The 12,680-nt window shown below is 35.2% G+C and overlaps 1 protein-coding gene across 1 annotated transcript in view; it reads left to right on the top strand.

The window, feature by feature from the left end:
- Positions 1-12,680, top strand: part of CNTN1 (contactin 1) — a 174,812-nt gene that overhangs the window by 135,021 nt on the left and 27,111 nt on the right. Inside the window, exons 20-22 of the mRNA XM_052640564.1 lie at positions 1,201-1,387; positions 8,980-9,092; positions 9,865-10,021. Coding sequence (XP_052496524.1) covers positions 1,201-1,387; positions 8,980-9,092; positions 9,865-10,021 — 457 coding nt within the window. The remainder of the gene's footprint in view (positions 1-1,200; positions 1,388-8,979; positions 9,093-9,864; positions 10,022-12,680) is intronic.

Below are 12,680 nucleotides of genomic sequence, written 5' to 3'. Positions count from 1 at the left end.
TGAATGCTCCCAGCATGAGGAAACTCATGCCTTCACAAGGATACTCCTACCGTCATAACTCTTTTCTCTGCCATCTGACTTTGGAACCACTTGGTATAATTCTACTTCCTCAATTCTGAGCCATCCTTGGTCAGAGAGCAGAAAAGCCAAAGAGATTCTATCAAAACTCTTCGGAAAAAATGTATTGGCATCAGAAAAAATGAGCACTAGTCAACAAGATAAAAATATATCAAAGGAAACCAATCAGAAATTAGTAACTAGCCTTTTTTTAAAAAATGTGCTCATTTTGTTACTATGGAAATTTGAGCTGTCCAGTTCCATTTTATAATGGCTTCATATGGGTTTATGTAAAAAAAAATTTCAGAATTATATCAATATTAAATATTATCTTATTGGTTAATTGTGAAATTAAAATCTCATTGTTTTACAGACAGGACATTTAAAATATAAAATAGGTAAACTTATAAACAAGTTTTATTTTTATTTATAACAGATATAATTATAGATTTTTTAATCAAAAATTTATTTGAGGAATGAAAATTATAATTCATGGCTTTAACTTAAAATTTAAGAGCCCATGAAGGGTGTCATTGATATGCTAGATGGTAAAAGTAATCATTTCTAATCACCACATGAATGAAATCTTTAAAAACATTTTAAAGATAAATAGTTTCTGCAACCAGTTATTAGGTATAATATTTCTTTGATAGCTGGTCTCTATATAGGTTCAAAGAAGATTCTTTTACCTATTTCTGAAATAAGCTAGCTGAAAATAATTATGCTAGCCTGTTTTAGACCACGTGGTTGTTTTTATCAGTGACCTTTAACAAATTTGCAATCATATAAACAGAAATAAAGCAGAAAACCAATGATATAAATTATTGTGTCAAATGCTTCTAAACAAGACCAGTTTTATGTTTTGAGAGCAAACCTTATGCAAAGTTTTTTGGTTTTTTCTCTTTTTTCATCTGTGTATGGCTATTTCAGGCCTTGAAGTGAGGCTTTAATTTGCTTTTGACATCTTTAATCAGATCTGCATTATATGCTTTGCCATAGTCTAAGACTGATAGAAATGGAACAGCAAGTAACATTTGAGAATCTGATGCCCAGCCATCATCAATGGTGTCATAACAAGTTGAAAAGAATTTTTTACAAGTGTCTGAATCATGAAAAAACTTTACTTAACTTGCATGTTTGCAGATTCGGTACTGGGCTTCCCATGACAAAGAAGCAGCTGCACACAGAGTTCAAGTTGCTAGCCAAGAATACTCGGCCAGGCTGGAGAACCTTCTGCCTGACACCCAGTATTTTGTGGAAGTCAGGGCGTGCAATAGTGCAGGGTGTGGACCTCCCAGTGATATGATTGAGACCTTCACCAAGAAAGCACGTGAGTCTCAATATTTGCATTACATACTTGCCAAAATTCCCAATTGATTGAATGATACAGTTACAGGTGAGAGAAATTTACTACCTAGCAATCTGAGCACATTTGGGTTTCAATTTTAGCCTTTAAAATCACACAACTTTTAAAATACAACAAAAACAAACAAAAACATTGTTAGTTATTGTAGATGAAAAATGTGGCAAATACTTTCACTAATTAATATCCATTTCAGAAATAAAATTGCAGAACCTCCTTTTCTAAAGACTATCCACAAAATCTTGCATCATTAGATAATTAGTTTATTATTTTAAACTTGATTTTATAGGAATGCATCAATAGCATGAGAAAATGAAAACTGTGTAATTTTTCTTGCTTTGATTTGTGTCATCATTGTACAATGCAAATGCAAGTCAAATTTTGAAGTATTATCTTCACTCTCATTACTGTATGTTCTCATTGTTAATATAATAAGACCTCCTGCCCTGCTCACATTTTCTGCTCATCCTCATCTCCCTGGCTTCACTGTGATAGCTCCTTCTTGAAATTAAGTTGAACAAATAGAAGAAGAGAATTTATATTCAGAATCCTGGGAAGTTTCACAAGAATTTGAAGACATTATTACCATTAGAGTTTGGAAATTTATTTGGGTGAAAAGATAGTCCTAATGGTATAACAGAGCATGGAGGTAGGATTCAGACTTTGGTATCAAAGAGAGGTTTCAAATTTGTCTCTATCACTTACTCAATTGTGTATGGGTAGACATATTACTTCAATATTTAAACATCAACTTTGTAATTTATAAAAAGAGAATTCATTCCTTTGTTATTTTTCCAATTTATTAATTTAACAAAAGTATGCTATGTGCCCTCGACAGCTCTAGTTATTGAGGATAGAGAAAAGATCAAGCCAGACCCAGATCCTCTTCTCACAGGATTTAACAAACTAATGGAAAGAGAGGGAGAGAGAGAAGGAAGGAGAGAAAAATATGACAAATAAATATGATAACATCAAATGAGAGAGCAATAAATTAAATAGATAATAAGGGAGGAGGAGACCAAGGCAGCAGAGCAGAGGACTTGAGCTCACTTCCCTCAATGAACACATCAAAAACACACCTACATGTAGAGCAATTCTCTCTGAAAACAAACTGGAGGCTATTGGAAATACTCTTCTACAATCAAGGCTCATAAGTAAGATCCACATAGAATCAAGTTGAAAGGGAGAAGTAATCAGGTTGGGACCATAGCCCTAGTAGGGGACATAGAAGTGGAACGGGGATATCCCAGACTCAGAGATCCTCCCTGGAGAGTGGTTTGAGCCAATCTAAGGTTCCCCAACCATGGAGTCCAGCACCAGGAAGATGAGTCCCAACAGCAGATTTCAATACTGGTGGGACTTACAAGATGGCTGTAGAAAAATAAAATCGCATTCATGAAGAGAAAAATCTGCTGGAGTGATTTCCTGGGACAGCCCCAGCATATGTCCCAGCCTGTACCAGATGCCTTCTTCAGAACAACTCCCCAGTAAAACAAAGGCTACATTGCCAAGGAGATTGTGCAACTGTGGGGGATAGAACTGGCAAAGAACAAGCACTGGATCTGAATGGAGCAAAGAAAACCATTGCTTGTGCTCACAGAGGCTGTGAATTGGGAGCTGTCTCAAGCTCTGACTGTCTTGCCAGGACTGTCTTATCACATGCTCTAGCCTGCTCTGGGCACCCACTCTAGTACCCTAGCAGTGCTTAGCCCTGGGGGCAAAGATGCCGTTGCTGGGGGAAGAGGGAGAGCACATTTAAAGGGAATGAAACCAGCTTAAACTTAACCCTCAAGGCTTCTGCTCCAGCACCTTGGGACCCAAAACTACTCCCAGTAGAATGGTGATGGCCACTGAACATAGGAAAAGTTCCAGCTCCCACCTACCTTTGGATAGAGTGCTTCCATTTCCAGCCCCATATCCCACCAGCATGCCCTAGGAAAATATGTGATCTGTGCTAATTATAGATCCAGCTCTCCCACCAAACCTCTGGGCATACGCTGACTGATAGAGCAACTACAACATAGGAACACACTTTCAAGAACTGGATAGAATTACAGTTGAGCTATTTCAAATACTAAAAGATGACACTGTTAAAGTGCTGCACTTAATATGCCAGCAAATTTGGAAAACTCAGCAGTTGCCACAGGACGAGAATGGGTCAGGTTTCATCCCAAACCCAAAGAAAGGCAGTGCCAAAGAATGTTTAAACTACCTCACAATTGTGCTCATTTCAAGTTCTAACAAAGTAATGCTCAAGATCCTTCAAGCTAGGATTCAGTAATACATGAACTGAGAACTTCCAGATGTACAAGTTGGAGTTAGAAAAGGCAGAGGAATGAGAGATCAAATTGCCAACATCCATTGGATCATAGAAAAAGCAAGGGAATTCCAGAAAAAATATTTACGTCTTCCTTGACTACACTAAAGCCTTTAACTGTGTCAGTTCAGTTCAGTTCAGTTCAGTCGCTCAGTCGTGTCCGACTCTTTGCGACCTCATGAATCGCAGCACGCCAGGCCTCCCTGTCCATTACCATCTTCCGGAGTTCACTCAGATTCACATCCATCGAGTCCGTGATGCCATCCAGCCATCTCATCCTCGGTCATCCCCTTCTCCTCCTGCCCCCAATCCCTCCCAGCATCAGAGTCTTTTCCAATGAGTCAACTCTTTTCATGAGGTGGCCAAAGTACTGGAGTTTCAGCTTTAGCATCAGTCCTTACAGAGAAATCCCAGGGTTGATCTCCTTCAGAATGGACTGGTTGGATCTCCTTGCAGTCCAAGGGACTCTCAAGAGTCTTCTCCAACACCACAGTTCAAAAGCATCAATATTTCGGCACTCAGCCTTCTTCACAGTCCAACTCTCACATCCATACATGACCACAGGAAAAACCATAGCCTTGACTAGATGGACCTTAGTCGGCAAAGTAATGTCTCTGCTTTTGAATATACTATCTAGGTTGGTCATAACTTTTCTTCCAAGGAGTAAGCGTCTTTTAATTTCATGGCTGCAGTCACCATCTGCAGTGATTTTGGAGCCCCAAAAAATAAAGTCTGACACTGTTTCCACTGTTTCCCCATCTATTTCCCATGAATGGAAGGGACCAGATGCCATGATCGTTTTCTGACTGTTGAGCTTTAAGCCAACTTTTTCACTCTCCTCTTTCACTTTCATCAAGAGGCTTTTTAGCTCCTCTTCACTTTCTGCCATAAGGGTGGTGTCATCTGCATATCTGAGGTTATTGATATTTCTCCCGGCAATCTTAATTCCAGCTTGTGCTTCTTCCAGTCCAGTGTTTCTCATGATGTACTGTGCGTAACTGTGTAGATCACAATAAACTTTAAAATTCTGAAAGAGATGGGAATATCAAACCACCTTACCTGCCTTCTGAGAAACCTGTATGCAGGTCAAAAAGCAACAGTTAGAACCAGACATGGAACAATGGACTTGATCAAAACTGGGACAGGCGTAGGTCAAGGCTGTTTATTGTCACCCTGCTTATTTAACTTGTATGCAGAGTACATCATTAGAAGTGCTGGGCTGAATGAAACACAAACTGTAATCCAGATTGCCAGAAGAAATATCAATAACCTCAGATAAGCAGATGCCACCACCCTTATGGCAGAAAGCAAAGAGGAACTAAAGAGTCTCTTGATGAAAGTGAAAGAAGAGAGTGAAAAAACTGATTTAAAATTCAACATTCAACAAACTAATGGTATCCAGTCTGATCTTTTCACAACAAATAGATGGGGAAACATTGGAAACAGTGACACACTTTATTTTCTTGGGCTCTAAAATCACTGTGGACAGTGACTGCAGCCAGGAAAATAAAAGACACTTGCTCCTTGGAAGAAAAGCTATGACCACCCTAGACAACATATTCAAAAGCAGAGACATTACTCTACTGACAAAGGTCCATCTAGTCAAAGCTATGGTTTTTCCAGTAGTCATGTATGATGTGAGAGTTGGACCATAAAGAAGGCTGAGTGCTAAAAAATTGATGCTTTTGAACTGTGGTGATGGAGAACACTCTTGAGAGTCCTTTGGACTGCAAGGAGATCAAACCAGTCAATACCAAAAGAAAGCAAGCCTGAATATTCATTGGAAGGAATGATGCTGAAGCTGAAGCTCCAATCCTTTGACTACCTGAGGCAAAGAGCTGACTTATTTGAAAAGACCCTGATGCTGCAAAAGATTGGAGGCTGGAGGAGAAGGGGTCAATAGAGGATGAGATGGTTGGATGGTATCACCAACTTAACGGACATGAGTTTGAGCAAAGTTCTGGAGATAGTAAAGGACAGGGAAGCCTGGCATGCTGCACTCATGGGGTCACAAATAATCAGACATGACTGAGCAACTGAACAACAAGTGTTTCACCTAATTTCAAAGAGTCTGAGAAACTTAAACCTGAATACAGAGGAATTACTTTAAAAGAACAAGGAAAAATCTCCTTAAAAAATGACTAATAAGAAGAGGTATATAATTTACCAGATAGAGTTTGTCATTAGTAATAAGAATACTAACTGAACTTGGGAAAACAATAAATGAAGACAGTGAAAATCTTAACAAGAATTAGGAAATATAGAAAGGAATAAGTCACAACTGAAGACTGCAATGACTGAAATGAAAACTAGATGGAATTAGCAGCAAACTATGTGATACAAAAGATCTGGAAGACAGAATAATGGAAATAACCCAATCAGAACAGCAAAAGAAAAACAGACTTTAAGGGACTAGTTTAAGTGACCTCTGTGACAACATCAAGCATAGCAACATTTTTATTATAGAGAGTTCCAGAATAAGAAGAGAGAACAGGGCCAAAATATATTTGATTAAATTATGGCTGAAAATTTCCAAACCTGAAGGAAAGAGATATCCAGATACAGGAATCACAGAGGATTCCAAACATGATGAACCCAAGGAAACCTAAGACATATTATAAAGAAAATGGCAAAAGTTAAAGAGAGAATTCTAAAGTTAGTAAGAGAAAAATAAAAAAAAAATCACATACAAGGGAACCTCCATAAGACTATTACCGACATTTCTGCAGAAACTTTGCAGGCCAGATGAGAGTTACCTAATATATTTAAAGTGCTAAAAGGGAAAAACCTACAAACTAGGATATGCTATTTATTATGGTTATCAATCAGAATTGAACAAAAGATAAAATGAGCAAAAACAGAGTTTATCAATACTAAACCAATCTTACAAAAATTTTTAAAGTATCTTTTCCAAGTGGAAAAGAGAAGGCTATAATAAGTAGTAAGAATTGATAGAAAAGAAAAAATCCTACTAGTAAAGTCAAATATATAGTAAAGGCTGTGGATCGAGCACTTGAATAAGCAACTATGAAGATTAAAAAAAGAAATTAGAAAATTAACTATAACCACAATAGACTATTAAGGGTTAAACATACAGAAGTGAAATATGACATCAAAACACAAAACTTGCAAAGGAGGTTTAAAAAGTAGATATCTTAGAATGTGTTTGAACTTAATCAGTTTAAGACAGGCAGATATATTTATAGGTCAACATATATGAACTCCATGGTAAGTACAAATCAAAACCCACAATTATACACACAGAAAAACTAGAGAGATAGGAACACAAGCATGCAAATAAAGAAAATCATCAAACCACAAGGGAAGAAACTAAAAGAACAGAGAAGTGCAGAAACAACCAGAAAACAAGTAACAGAATGGCATTAAGTACATGTCTATCAATAATCATTTCAAATGTCAATATGCTAAATGTTCTAATCAAAAGACACAGAGTGAAAAAAAAGACATAGAGTGAAAAAAAAAAGGCATAGAGTGGTTGATTAAGTAGAGAAAAAGCCCCGTGTATTTGATACTTTCAAGAGACTCACTTTAGAGCTAAAGACACACATATACTGAAAGTGAGGAGATGGCAAAGATATTTCATGCACATGGAAACTAAAAGGGACTAGGGTTACAGGATTCAGAGGTACAAGCTGCTATATATAAAATAAATAAGCTACAAGGATATATTGTATGGCATTGATATACAATTACATAGCTCCTATTTTATAACTTTTAAAGTGGTATAATCAAAAATATGAATCACTGTTGTACACCTGAAACTAATATGGTAAACCAACTACAATCAATTTAAGATGTTATACATAAAACCCAAGAAATAACCAAATATGAACATTTAAAATGGCTTGGGTGGGAGCCAAATTCTAATTGGTTATTTGGGAATGTCCTTTTAGAGAAGACCCTATTTGACCTAGGATATGAGTAATAAGGAGGACTTTGCTGAGGAGATTCTATCAGGCAGAGAAAATGACGAGTACAAAGCCTTTACATGAGAGGAGTTTGGTGTGTTTTAAGTGTAGAAAAGACAATGGTTCCAGCTCTGAATTGTGGAGGAGTCATATGAAGCAGGGTCTTACAGATCATAGTAAGGAGTTTAAATTCTAAGTGTCATAAGAAATCACTGGAAAATTTTAAGGCAGAGAGTGATATCACACACACACACACACACACACACACACACACACATATATATTTAATTTTCTGCCTTCTGGGTAAACAAGGAACATGGTAGAATAAGAGTGAAAGCTGTATAGGAGACCTTTCACTATACAGCTGTATAGGAGACCTTTTTTAATATTGAAGGTAGAGCTGATGGTGACCAGAGATAGAAAGAGATAGAAAGAAGCAGAAAATTTTCTGCAGGCAGAGTTGATAGTTTTCAGCTAATTTGTATGTTGGCAATGAATGAAACAGAAGATTGAATAGATTTTGGCTTGAAACATTGGGAGTTTGGTTGTGCCATTTAGTAAATTTGGGAAATAGAGAAAGGTAGTTTTGAAGGGTACATAGTAAATGTCTGTCTTGATTATATTGCATTTGGGAAACCCTTTAGACATTGAGGAGGATATAGGAAGTTGGACACATATCTGTACAAGTTGAAAGATTACCTTGAGACAGAATCTTATGTATTTAAAGCCATAGGCCCAGATGTAAGGTTTGGGGAGATTTACACATAGAGGAGAGATGAGTGCCCAGGATCAAGTCCTAAGTCTTCCCAACATTGGGAAACTTGGCAGAGGTCATGGAGCTAGCAAAGAATGATTAATGAGAAGGAGCAACCTGAGAGACAGGAGGAAAGATTATAAGAGATTATGAATTTAAGAAAATATATTCAAGAAAGAATTAGAAGGTTAATTCTCTGAAATGCTGTGAAGATGTTAAACTTGAAAAGAATAAAAAAGTGACATTAGGTTTGGCCAACTGGAGGTGACTGATGGCCTTGAGAATAGCAGTTTCTAAAGAGTGGTGGAAAAGAGACAACCAACTGAAGGTTGCTGAGAAGAGAATATGAGATCATTATATTACCTTACCTCCCAGGGCCACGAGGTACATTAAATAAAACCATGGATGCAGAACACAGGGCCAAGCATGTAATACAGGCATCAAAATCAGCTATTTTTATTTCCATATCACTATCAGTATTCTGATTCCTGATGTGATGCAGCTTGCAGAACTGAAGTTGCATGTGGTTACCATCAGCAGCATATTGTTACTTTCACAGCTCCAAGCCAGCCTCCGCGGATCATCAGTTCCATAAGGTCTGGTTCACGCTACATAATCACCTGGGATCATGTGGTTGCACTGTCAAATGAATCTACAGTGACGGGATATAAGGTATACAAAAGATTACTCGATTATTTCCTACACAAGCTTCATTCTTATAAACAGTGATTGGTATTTGTTTTTTTTATTGTTGTTTTGTCAAAACCCATCCAGCTCTTATTCTAGTTGTGTAGTGGAATCAGATGACATAGTGCTATGATAAATTTTGAAATGAGAAAAGATCTTCAGTGAATTCCAGGAAAATACAATGTCAAGTGAGCAAAATAGATTAACTACTTTAATGAATAGAATTGTTAGAATAATTAGTGTTTAAGGAAGAAAGAAAGAATCGATTTTTGCTTGGCAGTGATTAAGATAATGTTGCCAAGCACATAGTGAATTCTTTGATGTAGTGAGGCACCCTCTGTAACTGGACAAAAATGGAAAAAAAAAAGATTATTTCTATAAATTCTTTATATCACTATCACATTTTTTAATGGATACCAAATTTTAGGAATAGTGTGAAAAATTCTAATTGTGAGGCAATTTTTTAGACTATTTCAATATATTGAAAGAGCCCTCATTTTATACCTTTTTCATTAAAAAATACATTTTTAATCTTTATTTTAGATAGTTTCAAAAAATGAAATTCGGATGCTTAGCCTAAAATAAATAAAATCCATGTGATTTAAAAATAATATGGATTTTTCAGCTAGTTTACACATAGCTTCCTAATATTTTTTTAAATTACTATAAGTATAAGCATCTTTATTCAAATTTAGTATTAGGGAATTGGTTCACTATTACCCATTTATTAAATAGTTATATTCTGAAACTTTTAAAGGTACTCTATAGACCTGATGGCCAGCATGATGGCAAGCTGTATTCAACTCATAAACACTCCATAGAAGTCCCAATCCCCAGGGATGGAGAATATGTTGTAGAGGTTCGTGCACACAGTGATGGAGGAGATGGAGTTGTGTCTCAAGTCAAAATTTCAGGTAAGCACATTTTAATTAAGTACTCATAAGTTTCTAGGCCCATATGGGTTCCCAAGTACAAATGTGGGACTGATATTCCCACTAATATCAGTATTATTTGTAAGTAGATTTGAAATGTTGAAGATGCCCTGAAACTTAATATTTGTCCCCTTATGTGTCACAAAAGTACATTGGCAACATATCAGATACTTACTGATTATTATCTAATGTCAAAACACAATGATATTTATTAAAATAATAAATAATAATATCCAAACTTATACAAATAATATTATCCAAGGATAATAATATCCAAACTTCTCGAATATCAAAAGAATATTCATTGGACTACTATTAATATTTTCCTAAACACTCTTGCCTTACCTTACACATATTAGCATAATAATAAGAAAGATAGTAGATGACAATTCCTTCCTTTACCAATATATCTATTTGTCTCAGTATAGCTATTCCTTTTCTGAAAACTCTATTTTCACAGCATTGGTTAATTTGAAATAGATATGTAAGGCAGTGATTTTTTCCTCTATTTGGATTTGTAAAACTCTACTAATTTTTAAAATTTTGTTGCTTTTCTCTCACTCTGTACACATGGTTTAGTTTATACTGGATTAAAATCAATGTTATTTGGAGAATTTTATGAGACTATGAAATTCTAGAAGATGCTAAATCAAAGATGGAGTAATTGATTTAGAAGAAAATTTGATGATATATAATTAAATAGATGAATATGCTATACATTAACCTAATGAAAAGTCTTTTAAAACAATGCCAGCATTTTTTGTCCAAACATAACTATACAAAGAAACTGTTGAATTAACATGAAATGTCAGATCTTAGGTAAATAGTACAATTCGAGACTTTAAAAAAATGTTTGGATTTATTTGCAAATTATTTAAATTATTTGCAATGAGAAAGGCATAAAAATACGAATGGAAATTTTATGTTTTCATATGAATTTAAATTATTTACATTAAAAACAATTTAGTTTAGACATTGTTATTATGTCTTTTTAAAAATTTAGAAATTTCAAAAAATGAAAGGAAAATAAAATAAATAGTCATATTCCAAACACTCTAACTGCTTAACTAATGTTCAGTGGAATTTGCTTTAAGTTACCCTATAGACATTTGTAATTTCATGTGTGGGCTTTTATTGAATATATCCTGTCATATCCAAATTTTATCAATTATGTTTCATGAACATGGAAAAATTCATGAGTTTTATTTAAAATCTCTATAGCTCAAACGGTGAAGAACCTGCCTTCAATGCAGTAGACCCAGGTTCGATTCCTGGGTCTGGAAGGTCTTCTAGAGAAGGGAATGGCAATCCAGTCGAGTATTCTTGCCTGGAGAGTCCCATGGACAGAAGAGCCTTGTGGGCTATAGTCCATGGTGTCACAAAGAGTCAGACACGACTAAGCAACTAACACTGTGACTACTATTCTCTCAAATAAATGTGCAAAATTATCTACCCATTTCAGTTTTTTCTATCATAAATAATACTTTTTCACTGCATTTTTATAAATCTTTCTGCAGGTTAAATTTAAATAATCTTCCTGAAGGTTAAATTCAAACAATGAGTTAAAGAGTTTTACTTCTATATTTCAAATATACTCAGAAGAGTTTCATTTTATTGCTAAATAATAGAAAATGTTTTTATTAATGCAGAATTTCTGTTATTTATCTCTTAATTTGGTCAGAACTGTACCAAAAAACCCTCAAAAACCTGAAGACTTAATATTAAGAAATATCAGGTATTTTATAAACACACCATTCTAGAATTTTATCATGTATTATTTTCAAGTTATTTGTAATGGGAAAAGCATTTGAATACATATGAAAATGTTAGACTTTTCATTAAGTTTAAAAAACTCCCAGTACTTTCCTTTGTTTCAGTTTTTGTGCCTAAAATATGTCTCTATGAATATAATATATTGCTACATTTTCATGTCTATATACATCATGCTGTTCATTCGTTTTCTCATTCAAAAAATATACATTAAATGCCTAAAATACTTCAGGCGTAATTTACATACTTAAAATGTTCTACCATTTATATATTTCCACATACTTTGAAGTCTACATCACAATCATCCCCCACTGGCTATACTATAATTCTAAAATTTCTCTTGGCTTCCAATTTTGGCTTCCTATATATAGTCCATTCTCTGTATAATAGCCAGACTGATCCTTCCAAACATAAGTCAAATCATATAGCTTTCCTCTTAGAAAAACATCCCATAGAATAAAATCAAAATTCCTCACCACTCGCCTGTATAATCTGATCCACCCAAACACTCTTCCCTCAGTTGATTTCACCTGTGCTCCTTTAACCTTTTTTGCTGCTTGAACATACCAGCATTATTCAACCTTTAAACATTATTCAGCCTTTAAGCCTCTGTACTTGTTCTTGCCGCTGTTTGGAATTCTGTGGATTTTGGCACTGCTGGTTATTTCTGTCATTTTTGTTTCTGCTCAGATGTCACCTTCTCAAGGAAGGATTATTATATGTCCATCAATGTAACATAGCCCCCTACTCTAGTGCTTTTCATATCACATCATTTTTTCAATTTATTCATATTTATAGCTATTAGAATTATTTATTAATTTATACCTTTTATTGTCTATAACCTTACTTGTATCTAAGCTCTATGGGAGCA

This window comes from Budorcas taxicolor, chromosome 5 (genome assembly GCF_023091745.1).
Source record: "Budorcas taxicolor isolate Tak-1 chromosome 5, Takin1.1, whole genome shotgun sequence".
Taxonomy (NCBI): domain Eukaryota; kingdom Metazoa; phylum Chordata; class Mammalia; order Artiodactyla; family Bovidae; genus Budorcas; species Budorcas taxicolor.
The sequence above is the reverse complement of the archived record's forward strand: the minus strand, read 5'-3'. Positions and strand labels throughout refer to the sequence as shown.